The sequence below is a fragment of the Quercus suber genome, unplaced genomic scaffold (genome assembly GCF_002906115.3).
Source record: "Quercus suber isolate HL8 unplaced genomic scaffold, Cork oak 2.0 scaffold_299, whole genome shotgun sequence".
NCBI classification, from domain to species: Eukaryota; Viridiplantae; Streptophyta; class Magnoliopsida; order Fagales; family Fagaceae; genus Quercus; species Quercus suber.
The window spans coordinates 397,459-413,582 of record NW_027069755.1 but is presented as its reverse complement, the minus strand read 5'-3'; the positions used below and the strand labels follow the sequence as shown (position 1 = coordinate 413,582).

The 16,124-nt window shown below is 30.3% G+C and overlaps 1 protein-coding gene across 2 annotated transcripts; it reads right to left on the bottom strand.

Moving 5' to 3' along the window:
* Positions 1-488: 488 nt before the first annotated feature.
* Positions 489-5,605, bottom strand: LOC111998403 (uncharacterized). 2 transcript variants are annotated; one of them, XM_024030501.2, is made up of 10 exons: positions 5,373-5,605; positions 4,893-5,149; positions 4,562-4,766; positions 4,061-4,151; positions 3,803-3,948; positions 2,356-2,599; positions 2,157-2,261; positions 1,800-1,982; positions 1,486-1,690; positions 489-1,097 (listed from the first exon to the last, which is right to left on the bottom strand). In XM_024030501.2, exons 2-10 carry the CDS (start codon positions 5,110-5,112, stop codon positions 613-615), a joined length of 1,884 nt encoding a protein of 627 aa, XP_023886269.1. In that variant the 5' UTR covers positions 5,113-5,149; positions 5,373-5,605; the 3' UTR covers positions 489-612. The 2 variants fall into 2 exon arrangements, with proteins under 2 accessions (XP_023886269.1, XP_023886268.1); XM_024030500.2 differs by having other exon boundaries at positions 5,452-5,605.
* Between the last annotated feature and the right edge of the window lie 10,519 nt (positions 5,606-16,124).

Here is a 16,124-nt window from a genome sequence, read left to right as displayed (position 1 = left end):
TTGTTGCTGTCATTGTTTTTTTTTTTTTTTTTTTTTTCTTTTCCTGCTACTGCTATAGCCGCTGCTTCTTCTTCTTCGTCTTGCCCGCTTCTTCTTCTTCTTTGATGATTCACATAGATCTGTATATGGGTTTGATGATATGGTTTTGTAAATGGGTTTGAGCTTTAGATTTAAGAAAAATATATGGGTTTGATGAGTTAAGATCTAGATCTAGGATTTGTTTGATGTTTGTTTGGATTTGATGATTTGTATGGAGGAGATAGAGATGGATGGGAGATAGGCGGAGAAGAGAGAGAATGTAACTTGAGAAGTGAGAGAAAAAAGTATTAAAAAAGTAAAATACAAAGCTACCGTATGCACTGTAGCTCTGATGCGTGTCAATTCTATGCTCTATTGTGTAAAACTTTTGCAAAATTTTGCACTTCTTGTATTTTTACACCCACGGGTGCAATTGCTCTAATATTCTCATTGAAAAAGCGCAAAGAAAATGTCAAAAGGTCATTTATCGAAAACTTAATATAACAATACAATTGGTAAACCCTCATGGAGGTCCAGAGTATCCAAGCTAGGACAAAATGCGGATAGAAGAAGCCATCCATCCTAAATGGTGACCTAGTTCTTGGTAGGTTTAGTTGTCAAGCCAAACCCAAATGGAAATAGAGGGTCATAATGGGGATCACCAACATTCATTGGGAGCTGGTCCACTGTCTTGAACCATGTATGAGCAAGCTTGCCTGAGAATCCAAAGTCACCAAACAATAGGTCAGCAACGCCTTGGCCTTCAGTTCCTGGAAGCCAAGCAGCCACAAGAGCATCTAAATTTGCGAGGTAAGGCTGGATCACAACAGGACGGCCAGAAATGACAACAACAACACATTTGACAGCGCCACAAACATTGTGGATAGTGCTTGGGCCAGGTTCTGGTATGGATAGATTGAAGCTATCACCATACATTTCTGCATACGTAGGCTCGCCCACGACAACAATGGCGAAGGAGAATTTGTTGGACTTGACAAACTCTGCATCAGGATTCTCATTGTAGACAACCTGGGTGGTAGGATCAACTGTATTTTTCACAGCATTCAGGATTGTAGTACCTGTTCATGCAAATGTTGTACACCATCAAACAACTGTGTATAATAAAGGACTAAATTGCAATTGACTATTAGATATTATTTTCCTAGAAGTTTGATTGTACAAATTAAAGTTTTATTGAGACCTTTTCATAAAGATGACTATCTTGAGACATGGGTTATTCAATCATCAAAACATGCTTAGTATAAGATATGCATATACACACCATCATGCGGACTGTTTTCATGTAGTATATAAATCTGTAAAGAGATTTCCACTGAGTCTCAATTTGTTTTGGCTGTGTTTCTTTTAAAGTGAAATCTTTTACTTATATTTTGCAGAATGGCTTGCCGGCTTGCCAGAGTATTTCATGTATGAGCACTCATATTAAATGGGTAAAAGTTAACATACCAATTGTGAGATCATTGCCGCCAAGACCCTGCCATGTTATTGTCCAGCCTCCACATTGATTGCCCAAGTTGTCGGCATGACTACCTGCAACTAGTATCTTTGCTGTTTTCTTGGGAAGGGGAAGCAAGGGCTTGTCAGCAGATTTTCCATTCTTTAGTAGTACAAGTGATTTTCTTACAGCCTCCCTTGCCAATTCTCTATGTTCCTGCTCAGGCAAGTCATAGGATTATTGCATGGCAAAATTCTACCAATTGACAAAGATAGATGAAGAGCATTGAAATCATCCTAAGACAAAAATAAACTTGAGAACATACCTTACTACCAAGTTGGTTGACCAGGCTGAAATCAGCTAGAGGATTCTCAAAGATGCCCATGACAAATTTAACCCTCAAGATTCTCTTCACAGCATCATCTATTCTACTCATTGGGATAATATTGTTCTTCACCTGATAGGTTAGATCATCAATGAACTCTGTAAAGTTGTACGGAATCATGATCTGCAACACACAATTAGAAACATTAGAGAATGAAAAATAGTATAAAAATAAAAGCCTTACATGTGTATACTGAAGGAATCTAATGCTGAATTTTTAAGTTTATCAAAATGTCATTTATTTGGTACAATGATGAATGTACAGTTTACAATAGACATGTTCTAAATGTTGGCTGACCATGTCAATTCCAGCACCAACTCCAGCTTCAACAGAGTATGAATAGTTAAGATGAGGAGGGGAGGTAATCCTGTCAATACCCTGCCAATCTGATATGACAAAACCCTGAAATGCACCCGAAGAAACTCATTATACTTTGCACCTTCAGGGTTTCCTTTCAAAACTATATTAAACAATTTAATCAAATGATTTTTTCCACCTTGAATTTTAGCTTGTCCTTGAGGAAACCAGTAACAAGATCACGATTAGCATGCATCTTCTTCCCATTCCAGCTCGAGTAAGATACCATAACTGTTGCAACACCCTTGCTAATAGAGTTATAGTAAGCCGGCATGTGGATGCTGAGCAATCCATTTAAACTGATTACAGTGTTATTCTCATCAATGCCCTTGGTTGTGCCACCATCTCCCACAAAGTGCTTAGCACAGGCTGCAACCTTTTGTCTAGCCACAGTAATCAATAAATTAGGTGAAATTGTTTTTGCCAGGTTTTGAATTTCTGTTCATCTTATATGCTACAGAAATTCAATATATTACCATATAACACTGTAATATGTTAATCCATATATGGACAAGAAATGGGGATGACCAAGAACAAATTTTCACAAATGATGTTTGCATAAATAGAATTGGTGAACTGATCCTTCTATGAAAACAATGTGAAGCAACCCCTTGCTTTGCAAAAATACCAAGGTTTTGAGAGGAGTTGACTGCCTGAAAATAATGGAATAATAATATGGGACAACTGTACTAAATTGGAAAACTGTTTTTCAAATTTTTTAGATGGACATTAGGAAATCCACCTATGAAATCAATACATACAGCGTGAACATAGGAAGGGATTGCGGGACCTAGCTTTGTCGTTATTATAATTTATATATGCCTAGACATGTTCCACCACTTAGACTTACCATTCGTCTAGAACAACCAAAAGAGGTCCAAAAGTAATATTTATCAGGCAAAACTTGAAAATATCATATCCATTGAATGTTGACCCTTACCAACTTAATTCAAATAATGTGAGCTGTTGCTTTGAACATTGACCATGGGAAGGAAACGGGGATCCTACGCACTTAGCTTTTCTATTTTTCTGTCATTTAATAATGCTTGACATGTAGAACACTACGTCGCCCACTACTGATTGAGATCTCAAATTTTCCTAAAGAAACTATCCATGCATATGTGAAACTAAGTAATACATCCATATAGGATGTTCAACCTTGACAGGCAGTAAATTGGATAAGGCAAGCATTTTTTGTTAATAATGGGTGGAGAACTCAAAATACATTTTTCCTCAATGCTCATACAAATATTAAGGTAAGTATATGTGAAAGAGTAATGATCAAATGAGCATTAAGCTTATAATCTTAAACACGTTCTAAAAGTAGATCACTTCAAGACAAGAACAACATCTGTCATTTCTTTTCAAGTTTGAGTTAATCAACTTTTCAGATATTCTTCACTTCATGTGAATGTTAGCCACCTTCAAGTATTCTATTTAGAAGCTCGTGCAATTATTACAATTGAACACATATGCTAATGGAGGCATTTATCTGAATCTAGTCAAGGTTAATTAATTATAATTCACCCAGAGTAAACAAATAGGACAATGTGATAGAAGTAGAAATTTGTCAAAAGGGCTCTTACTTTCCAGCAACAAAGGGAATGCCCTTTCGAGATTTGGCAGGGAGTTCTCCTTGCAAGCCAGGTATAATCTCAGTCATTGATTGAACAATCTTAGGGTCCTCACTATAACTTTCATAGCACCGACCCCATCGTGGGTCCCTGCAAACCTGTGAAACCAAGGTAGTGGACAAAATATGTCAATATAACTGTTCAAGTTTTTATTCTTTTGAGGGTGCGGATTGGAAGTCACCGATAAAACTATTTCAAATGTTCAATTACCGCAATGCACGGAGCAAAAACATATGGAATTCCTGTTGCTCTAACTTCAAGAGCTGTTGCCTCTCCAATCTTCTTGACAAGTTGAGGATCCCTGAAAGAACAAAAACAAAATTAAATCCAACATATTTATAAACTGTATACTTTTTAAAACAGATAGGAATTTGATGTATTTCCCATTCTTTCATTATCCTCGACAAGATCAAAACTTTTCCTTTTAGACAGATTATAACAATATCCCAGCATCTATATATATAACCATTAAATTATCCAGTAATACCAAAAAAAATTCTTCTAAAAATTAGTGAAGCTGTTTAACTATTCAAAACATCAGAACTTTTGAATTTGATTGAGACAGTCTAATTCTATATTCTTCAGACTTCCACCAATGAGTTAGCGTCCTTTTGGAAATCAACAAACAAGTAATTGCTACATGAATCACTTAAGACTAAAACAAAAAAATCATGTCTGCAATCTGCATCAAGGTGTATATTAAATACTTACCTGGTGACACCAAGCCCAACATTGTGAGGGAAAATAGTAGCATTATACACATTGTTGTGGCCATGAACTGCATCGATCCCATAAATCATAGGAATCCCGAGACGGGTCGATAGAGACCCCTTTTGGATCTCATTCACTGCGTTGATCCAAGTCTCAGCTGAGGCCTTTGGAGCCGGTACACTCCCTCCACCACTCAACACACTCCCTGGCCAAAACCCACACACACCATTTTACTCAGAAACATGATATGCGTACTAAAAACCAAACCTTGACAACATACATACAAGTACAACATGTATATGTAGTTATATATATGAACCAAAATGTTTACCAATGAAGTATTGCTTCATGACATCTGGGGTGGCAACACTGCGCTCGATCTGCACCATTTGGCCGATCTTTTCTTCAAGGGTCATTCGCTTCATTAGGTCTTTCATTCTAGCACCCAATGGCTGTTTTGGGTCCTTGTATTTTATGTATTCTGCTTCAGTGAGCACTGCTAAACAGCATAATAGCATGAAACCCATCATGGGTTTTGAAAGTCTCCCCATTTTAGCACACCCAAGTCGAGATCTTTTGGCCTGTAATCTGAAGATTTTAAACTGCGTCAGATAATAGATAAGCTTCAATATGATATATAGCGGATAGCAACATTAACAGAGACTCTGCATCATACACAAACTATGATTGAAAAATGACACACAAAAACAGAGCTTTAAGCATATACAAAGATGTCATACTGAAGTAAGCTCAAATGTGAAGATTAACAGAGGAATAAGAAATGTGAAAGAAAGCATTGAACTGAACTTACTAGCTGAACAGAGACAAACACAAGCTTAGAGACCAAACTGATTGAGAGATATATAAGATAGGAGATTGATATATCTTACCTTTGCCTTTTTATCCACTATCTCTTCCAGTATGAATGCAGGAAGTTTCAAATTTGACAGTACATGACTGACAATGGGTTGTTACTTTATAAGAACTCTCTGCGTTATTTTAACCCGTTTGCTCCAGCGTCTGCGTTTTTCAGTTTTATTTTTTTACTTTTAGAACCGTGTTTCAACCATTATTTTGCTTTTTTTTGTGAAAGAAAGCATTGAACTGAACTTACTAGCTGAACAGAGACAAACACAAGCTTAGAGACCAAACTGATTGAGAGATATATAAGATAGGAGATTGATATATCTTACCTTTGCCTTTTTATCCACTATCTCTTCCAGTATGAATGCAGGAAGTTTCAAATTTGACAGTACATGACTGACAATGGGTTGTTACTTTATAAGAACTCTCTGCGTTATTTTAACCCGTTTGCTCCAGCGTCTGCGTTTTTCAGTTTTATTTTTTTACTTTTAGAACCGTGTTTCAACCATTATTTTGCTTTTTTAGTTGGTCCTGTTTACTATTCACATGACCACAATTTTTTTTTTTTAACAAAACTTTTATTAAAACGGGTCTCATAATATTATTTACATATTTAAAATAAACAGTATCCAAAATCTTTTTTTTTTTCTTCCCATGGTTTTTTAGAGAAAATGTGAGTGGTTTAATGGTTCCACTTAAACTTATTTTTGTTACTATGTACGGGCTCTACTATTTTTTTAGTACTATTTATAAGTCTGATTGACTATTTCAATTAACTTTTACCTTTATTTACAGTATTTTAAGTAAAAAATTTTCAATTTTAGTAAAAAACCCACAATTTTTTTTTTTAAAAAACTTTTATTAAAATGAGTCTCATGACGCTATTCACACGTTTAAAAATTATTTTGTTACAGTATTTTTAATTTTCAGTTTTCAGCAAAATAAGCTGTATCCAAAATCTTTTTCTTTCTTCCCATGGTTTTTTAGAGAAAATGTGAGTGGTTCGATGGTTTTACTTAAACTTATTTTTGTTATTATGTATGGACTTTATTACTTTTTTTTTTTTATACTATTTATAAGTTCGATTTGACTATTTCAGTTAACTTTTACTTTTATCTATAGTATTTTAAGTAAAAAAATTTCAGTTTCAGCAAAATAAATGGATCCCAAATAGACCTTCACTTTCACATTATTCCAATATTTTCTCTTCACTATTTTTAGAATTGTCACTTTTATTTTTCAATCACTTACCAGTTACCATCAATTATATCCATTTTTTTTTATTTATAGTTTTATTGGACAAAACAAAACAAAACTTGTCCAATTGGCATGAACTCATCACTTTTTTTTTTTTCAATTACTTACCATCAATTACGTTAATTTCTTTAGTTTTATTAAACAAAACAAAAGAAAAGTTGTTAGGCTCATCACTTTTTTTAATCACTTACCATTAATTATATCAATTTCTTTTTTGATTCAATCAATTACATTAAAATATTGTAAAAATAAGTGTGAAATTAGTTGCATCACTTACTATTAATTATATCAAATTTTTTTTTTTTTTTGGATCTGATATCAATTTCTTTTTTGATTGGATCAATTGTAATACATTATTTTAAAAATGAACGTGAGATTTGATTGCAATATTAGAATTTGCGTAAGATCTTATTTTAAGATCTTTAAGATCTTTGCGTAATTTGAAGACTTCAAGAGTCGGTTTTGTCACCTTGACTGTGAATCTGGGCAACTCAAAAGACGCGTATAGCTGTCTCTAGTTATGTCATTGGTGTATTTGGGATAATTTGTTATAAGCAGGATAAATAATTTAAAATATAGGAAATTAGGAATACCCCAAAAAAAAGAAAAAGAAAAAAAGAAGAAGAGATATTAAGGGGTGTTTGGTGAGTGTTTCTAAACAATAATTTTTAGTTTTTAAACAACATTTCACTCATTTTTACTTACACGTATTTCTACAAAAAATTTTAAACAACAATTTTCAGTTTTTAAACACATATATCAAACGGGCCCTACAGGGTAAATTATATTTTTACTCGCTCAAAGAAGAGGTTTTTTCAATTTTAGTCTCTCCAAATTTTTATTATCATTTTTTCAGATCAGTTATGAAATTGAGTTATTTTGAAAATATATTTAAAATGAACAACTTTTTTGGGTAATTATTTTAAATTAGTTTAAAGTAACTTTAATTGGACTTGAAGTATTTTTAAATGAGTCTGACATAGTTTTAAATTGTAGAGACACTAACACAAAACTAAGTACCTGTTTGTTAGTGTTGTTTAAATAACAGCTTTCGTTGTTTAAACTACACAACATGTATTTCCACAACATTTTTTCATCCATATGTATTTTTACAACACTTTTTTTTTTGAGGAGGTATTTTTACAACACTTAAACAACATTACTAGAACAATATTACCAAATGGACCCTTACAATTTAAAAACTATTAGAATGTAAACTAGAATCAAATTTGGGTCTTTTATTGAGCTTTCATTTCAATATATTACTAGTTGATAACACATAAAACAGATGCAAGTTATACAAAAGTAATATCTACTACATATTTAATTAAAAATTATTAATAAATAAAAAGCATATTAGAGAATTGGCAGAAAATAACATACATAATTTAATTTAATATTAGATTGATTTCTAAAAATATTTTTTTGAGAAGGATTTCTAAAAAGAGGTGGCTCCTATTTAGTTTAAACTAACATAGTTTGCAAATCAACTTACCAAAAACTATGTTAACAAGACCCTTCTCATATTCAAATTTTAAAATGATGACATACAAATATATAGGTTTTCAAACGCTGTGTGACAAGATTAGAAAAAGTCAAAAAACCAACAAAAATTAAAAGCGTTCATGTCTATTTGGGATTCATTTATTTTGTTGAAACTAAAAACGTTTTACTGAAAGTACTGAAGATAAAAATAAAAGTTAGCTGAAATAGTACAGTGAGATTCATAGATAGTAAAAAAAATGCAGTAGAGCCCATAAATAGTAGCAAAATTAAGCTAAATAGTAAAATAAATTGGCAAAAATATTTTTACCAAGCTCACACTTCATATTATTATAATAAATATAGATAAAATTAATAACAATTGGGATTGATGCATCACTTTTATATGGTTTATTGGCACTGTGGGGGGAGAAAAACCCAACCCAACTTGTTGGGCCCAAGGCCCTGAATGAGGAACACTCTTCGTCCGAGGAGGTGAGGCCTTCAGTCAGAGGCCCACATCAGGAGGGAATGCCTTGAGATGAGCACTGTATCATCCGAGGAGATGTTCATATGTCCGAGTAGTCCAACATCCTCGGGTCCGAAGAGGTTTGACCCAACACGAACATGGGAGGTTCAAGTGATCTGTTTGACAAGTGTCAAGAGGGAGATATTACTAGAACAATATTACCAAATGGACCCTTACAATTTAAAAACTATTAGAATGTAAACTAGAATCAAATTTGGGTCTTTTATTGAGCTTTCATTTCAATATATTACTAGTTGATAACACATAAAACAGATGCAAGTTATACAAAAGTAATATCTACTACATATTTAATTAAAAATTATTAATAAATAAAAAGCATATTAGAGAATTGGCAGAAAATAACATACATAATTTAATTTAATATTAGATTGATTTCTAAAAATATTTTTTTGAGAAGGATTTCTAAAAAGATGGTGGCTCCTATTTAGTTTAAACTAACATAGTTTGCAAATCAACTTACCAAAAACTATGTTAACAAGACCCTTCTCATATTCAAATTTTAAAATGATGACATACATATATATAGGTTTTCAAACGTTGTGTGACAAGATTAGAAAAAGTCAAAAAACCAACAAAAATTAAAAGCGTTCATGTTTATTTGGGATTCGTTTATTTTGTTGAAACTAAAAACTTTTTGCTGAAAGTACTGAAGATAAAAGTAAAAGTTAGCTGAAATAATACAGTGAGATTTAGGAATAGTAAAAAAAAATATAGTAGAGCCCATAAATAATAGCAAAACTAAGCTAAATAATAAAATAAATTGGCAAAAATATTTTTTACCAAGCTCACACTTCATATTATTATAATAAATATAGATAAAATTAATAACAATTGGGATTGATGCATCACTTTTATATGGTTTATTGGCACCATTTTCAATGTAAACCAATATATATATATATATATAGCGCAACTATAAGAAATGTTATACCGCTCAATATTTTTTAATTGGATATGAATTTTAATAATTCATTGTTAAATTACATTATTTTCGTATATTTTCTATACTTGCAAAATGTCAAAGTGATCAAAGATTACTACACATGTCATCAATCAACAGTTTAAATTCAAATTTTTATAATTTAAAATAATATATAAAAGATGAATTTATGGATCGAGTGGTAAATAACTTCCAATTGACATGAAAATTGGCATGAATGTTAAAAACATATAGAACGTGTAATTCAATGGTGAGATTTTCAAAATATAAATTTTTTAACAAATTATTGGGTGGTGTAACATTACTTAGAGTTACACCAAGTATAACTTGAACTTAATCCTCTCTCTCTCTCTCTCTCTATATATATATATATATAAACTCTAAATAATATTACACAATCCAATATTTTTTAATGAGAAATGATATGTCCATAATATTTTCACAACAAATCCTAAGTGACAGGTTATTACTGGTTGTTATTGTTGGGGCAAAAAAGTAATTTTAGTTTTAGGTTCAAATTTGAACTAATAACAACCAACCACCTATGATTTGTTGTAAAAATATTATGGATATAGCATCTCTCTTTTTTAATTGGATATGAATTTTGATAAATCTACCGTTAGATTACACTATCTTCGTATATTTTCCATGTTTGCAAAATTTCAAAGTGATTAAAGATCAATAGTCATGTTATCAATTAATTGTTTAAATTCAAAATTTTGTAGTTTAAAATAATGTATCTCTCTCTCTCTCTCTCTCTCTCTCTCTCTCTCCCTCTCTCTCTCTCTCTCTCTCTATATATATATATATATAAAACTCTAAATAATATTACACAATCCAATATTTTTTAATGAGAAATGATATGTCCATAATATTTTCACAATATTTTTACAACAAATACTAAGTGACAGGTTGTTACTGGTTGTTATTGTTGGGGCAAAAAAGTAATTTTAGTTTTAGGTTCAAATTTGAACCAATAACAACCAACCACCTATGATTTGTTGTAAAAATGTTGTAGATATAGCATCTCTCTTTTTTAATTGGATATGAATTTTGATAAATCTACCGTCAGATTACACTATCTTCGTATATTTTCCATGTTTGCAAAATTTCAAGGTGATCAAAGATCAATAGTCATGTTATCAATTAATTGTTTAAATTCAAAATTTTGTAATTTAAAATAATGTATTAAAGATGAGTTTATAAATCGAATAGTCAATAACATTTGATTACGAAGAAAATTGACCGCATGTTAAAAACATATAGAATAAGTAATTTATAGTAAGATTTTTAAAATATGAATTCTACAACAAATTATTGGGTTATACTAGAGGGATTTTGAACTCAACCTTATATATATATATATATATAAAATATGTTGCGTAAGTAGTGAGAAGACATTTTGTTTTCTAATTTGTCAATCCTTTTCCCAGCTCCCCCATCATAGCAGGCTTGAAAACAAACACAAGAAAGAAGGAACTACAAGTTACAGCCAAGGAATATTGAAAGTGTTTGATCTAAAAAGTAAAGACTAGACAGAGTTTGGTCCTCATAATTTAATTATATGGCCCATTGTTTTTTTTTGATGAGGATGGCCCATTGTTCTGTACTATTTCCATATCCATCACAACATTTTCCTTTTCTTTATGGGCAGTGACGGCAGTCCGCACCAAAACATGAAATTGCAACTACGGAGTCGTGCAACTTGATGAAATTTGTCTATAAAAATAACCATAAAACTAATTGGAATAATTATTCATTGCTTGTAGACAGTTTTTCATTTTTCATGCTTGAGAATAAGAATTTGGTACAGACACCAATGCTGTAAAGACCAAAAAAAAAAAAAAAAGCATATTTTAAACTCCAACCTGTACTTCTGATTCAAACGGCCAATTTTTTTGAAAAAGTCAAAATTGTAACGTTAGGAAAGCAGGAAGAGATACTTCAGTTTTTGTAATAAAAATTTAAAAATTTGGTGGGGTATGTTCTTATTCTTAATAAAGTTGTTTTTTCTTGGTTAAAATACAAAATTGACCCTCTAAGTTTCATATTTTGTCATTTCAGTATTCTAAATTTCAGTTTTGTCATTTCAGTCCTTTAAGTTTCAATTTTTGTCAATATAGTTTTCCGTTAGTCTTTTGTTAAATCCTCCCCGTTAGCAGCTATTAGTCTCCTTGCAAGAAAAACAGAAGAAAGTCTTCTTGCAAGTTGGAACTGAAAAAATCAATGGCGTCAACTATTCGGTCTGTACGTAGTATCTCATGAAGCCGCCGGCATAGTGAAGGTTGGCAAGTCAAAATCTTCTTTTTGTATCTCACTAAAACCAACAAAAATAGCTCAGCGGTTTCTATTCTGTAGTGTTTCATTATTTTATTTATTTATTTATTTTTTTGTTTGTTTGTTGAGAAGATAGTGTTTTCAGTTAAGCCAATTTAAAGAAAACAATCTCCAGAGGCGGTCATCTAAATGCGTCTTTCAACAGGTTCCATTATCTTAATTCCTTTTTCTTTTTTCTTCTCTAACATTCCAAAAAGTTTTTATACTTACAGATATTTTTTCTGTTTCTTACTGTCCTTTTTTTTTTTCTTGCAAGGAGACTAATGGCTGCCAACAGAGGACTTAACAGAAGACTAATGAAGGTCTGTATTGACAAAAATTAAAACTTAGAAGACTGAAATGACAAAATTAAAACTTAAAGGACTGATATGATAAAAAATGAAATTTAGAGGGTCAATTTTGCATTTTAACTTTTTTTTTTCTTTCTTTTTTGGCTAAGTAAATAGTGATGGCCTTGTTGTTTGCACCAATCTATATTTATTTATTTTATTAAATTCCCTTTGTTATTGCACATGAGTCACATGACCAGATAATAAAATGTGCGATAGTTTAGGCAACAAAAGCGTCCATTATTCACTCTTTGTATTGGTTGCGTCCATAGGGAGAATATGATAAGGAAAATAGTGAGGTAAAGAATTGAGTGTACGAAGCAATAAGTATATGGAGAGAATATGATAAAGTAAAGAGTAAGGTAAAGAATTGAGTATACGAAACATTGAGTACGAGGGTGTGATAAGTTATGTTAATTTTAGTTCATTAAAAAAAAAAAAACAGTTATATTAATTTTAAGTAACATTTTTTTAATGATAATTACTCTTTATCATTATGTTAAAACACCGGTCAGTTTATGGTGTTGACGGATTATAATCCTTATTTCTTATTTGACTTATCATCTAGTGATCATAATGTTGTCTACTTTGATATTAGATATGTTCCACACACGCATAAAAAGAAACTTGGTATTTTTAAAATTTATAGAATAAAACTTGATGACGATATTTCATAAAATAAAATTCAACCATTATCATTTTCATAGTGAATTCTTACCATTTTCATTTGTAATATAAATTGCTGAGTTGTCTATCAAAATGAATAAAAAACCTCCAATGAAACCAACGAAGTCTTCGAAATTATGAATGATCCAAAGCCTTAGAAGTATTTTTGAGAAACAAGTGAAATTATAAAAATGAAATTGAGAAAATAATACATTATCTCTATAATTATTAGGTCAGTTAGTCAATTCTTTTATTTTTTTAGAGCATTGTTTGAGAACTTGAATTTTTTTTGGGGGGCCAAATCCTAATTTTTTTAATCAATCCTTTAAAAATTTTCACTAATATATAGACTAGGAAAATATATTTTAAATTTTTGGAGGGGCCATACCCCTAAGGGGCAATGTAGTTCTGCTCTGGTTGGAACCCTAAACACCAATCGGTTTATAGTGTGAATTGGCTGCATATAGGGAGAATAGGATAATGAAAAGAGTAAAACAGCGAATTGAGTGTATGAAACAATGAGTATGAAGGAGTTATGAGTTATGATAAGTTTATAGCATAAGCAACATTTTTTTTTTCATGATGATTGTCATTTATCATCATGCTAAGATTCCAATCGATTTATAGTGTAGAAGGGAGTTAAAAATCCTAAATCTCTTATTTTGCAACAAATTTTTTTTACTAATTGATCTAACTAAAACTTAGGCATAATAAGAAATTCATCCCTTCCTTTTTCCAAAGAATTCCTGACCACTTTGGGTGTACCCACCATGATTAAGGCCCAACGGTAAGGGAAAATCTAGTGTCTTCTTCATTTTTTATTTTATTTTATATTTTTTAAAATATGGTTACCTGCCATGGGTACAACACCATGTGCACCTAATTTTTTTTTTTTTTAATAGTTTTGATTCTCCTAGGTTGGTTTATTTATATATATATATATATAAAGCGAGAATGTATAAAAGTTACAGTATCTTTTGGTTTGTTTAATATGTACTGTTTATCACTTCATTGTCTTTTTTTTCTTTTCTTTTTTTCTAGTAATATTGCCGGGTCAACTTTTTTATTTTATTTTTCTAATTACAACGTCATGTGCACCTAATTTTTTTTTTTAATAGTTTTGTTTCTCCTAGATTGTTTTTCTATATATATCTATATATAAAAAGCTAGAATATATAAAAGTTACAGTATCTTTTGGTTTGTTTAATATGTACTGCTCATCACTTTATTGTCCTTCTTCTTCTTCTTTTTTCGGTAATAAATGGGTTAACTTTTTTATTTTATTTTTCTAATTACAACATCATGTGCACCTAATTTTTTTTTTTTAAATAGTTTTGTTTCTCCTAGATTGGTTATATATATATATATATATATATATATATCTATATACATACATAAATATATATATATATATATATATATATAAAGCCAGAATGTGTAGAAGTTACAGTNTTTTTTTTATTTAGTTAAAATTAATAAATTATTTTTTTTTAATTTATATGCTGACGTGGCATTTTTTAATGTCAAAAAATATTTTTTTATTATTAATTAGGCCACGTGGACATTAAACAAATATTATTTATTATTGCCGTTTGTCACGTCAGCAATATCCGTTTCTGATGTAACGGCAAGGACCAAAACGGAACCGTTTTTCAGGATAGGGACTAAAAGCGGTAAAAATAAAATTTAGGGACTAAAATAGAAATAGCCTAAAAATGTAGGGACTAAAATGTGCTTTTCGCCTTTATTTTTCTAATTACAACATCATGTGCACCTAATTTTTTTTTTTTTAAATAGTTTTGTTTCTCCTAGATTGGTTATATATTTATATATATCTATATACATACATACATATATATATATATATATATATAAAGCCAGAATGTGTAAAAGTTACAGTAAATTTTGGTTTGTTTAATATGTATTGTTCATTACCTCATCGTCCTTCTTCTTCTTCTTCTTCTTCTTCTTCTTCTCTTTTTTCGTTAATATCACTGAGTCAACTTTTTTATTTTTTTTTTCAAATAATAATAATAATAATACAAAAAATTGTCACAATATTTTCACAATTGTTGAGGTATTAATTCCTTATAGGTCAAAATAAAATATCATATTAGAACCAACCATAATTAAAAATAAAGATATTGTGAAAAAAGAAGTGTTATATCTACAACACTTTTTCACAACACTTTCATAACAAATCATTTGTGGTAAATTGTTATTGATTCTAACTTAAACTTACTAATAAAATTATTTTTTTGTCCACCAATAACGACCAGTAACAACCTATTGCTTATGATTTGTTGTGAAAATGTCATGGACATAACTTTTTTTTTTTTTTAGTGAAAATATTAAGACATCTTGTTGTCATCACAATATTTTCTAAACTGTTGAGCTATCAATTCTTTACATGTCAAAATAAAATATAACAAAATTATAAAGGTATTATGAAAATGTTGTGTCATTCTGTTGTGTTTTTAAAAAATTTTTGTTGGTTCAATCAGTTTTGTTGAGCCAAAATTCATTATTTTACATACAATTTTCTTGGATTGACTTTTTGTATTTTGTTTTCACACCATTTTAAGTAAAAACACATAGTTTTACATAGTTTTATACACAAAAACAAAAATTTAGGATAAAAACACTTTTCATCCTTAATGTTTGGGGTAGTTTACAATGCCTCCTTAAACATTAAAATCAAGCAATTTTTCCCATAATATTTTGGAAAATAGCAAATATGTCATATTATTATTTTCTCAGTTAAGCCCTAATGAAAGCTTTTGATTCTTAAAATATTTAATTGTGTAATGTCTAAAATATTCTCACTAAATTTTAGCATCCCAAAAATTTTCGTCTCGTATTTTGAGTTTTAAACGGTAGTAATTCTTGGAAAGTTGGAATGATAACATAAGGTGTTTTATTTGTTATTTAAAGAACATTGATTTTCTAAGTTTAAATTTTTGAAACTTATAATTTATCTAATGGAAAATTCAATGACACATGTCTTTTATTATCTTATATATATATATATATAATTTTTTTTTTCTTAGCAAAACTCAGTTGTTTATTTTTAGAAGATGTAAAACTATGTTTTTACTTAAAATTATGCATAAAGAAAAAGTATTATAGTCAACAAAA

What these genes read in the sequence shown, in the direction of transcription:
- LOC111998403 (XM_024030501.2), bottom strand. Translation starts at nt 5,112, where the DNA reads ATGGGGAGACTTTCAAAACCCATGATGGGTTTCATGCTATTATGCTGT. An exon ending in CATGAAGCAATACTTCATTG is followed by an intron (nt 4,767 to 4,892) that starts GTAAACATTTTG and finishes GGTTTTGGCCAG; the next exon opens with GGAGTGTGTTGAGTGGTGGA. An exon ending in TCAACCAACTTGGTAGTAAG is followed by an intron (nt 1,691 to 1,799) that starts GTATGTTCTCAA and finishes TTGCCTGAGCAG; the next exon opens with GAACATAGAGAATTGGCAAG.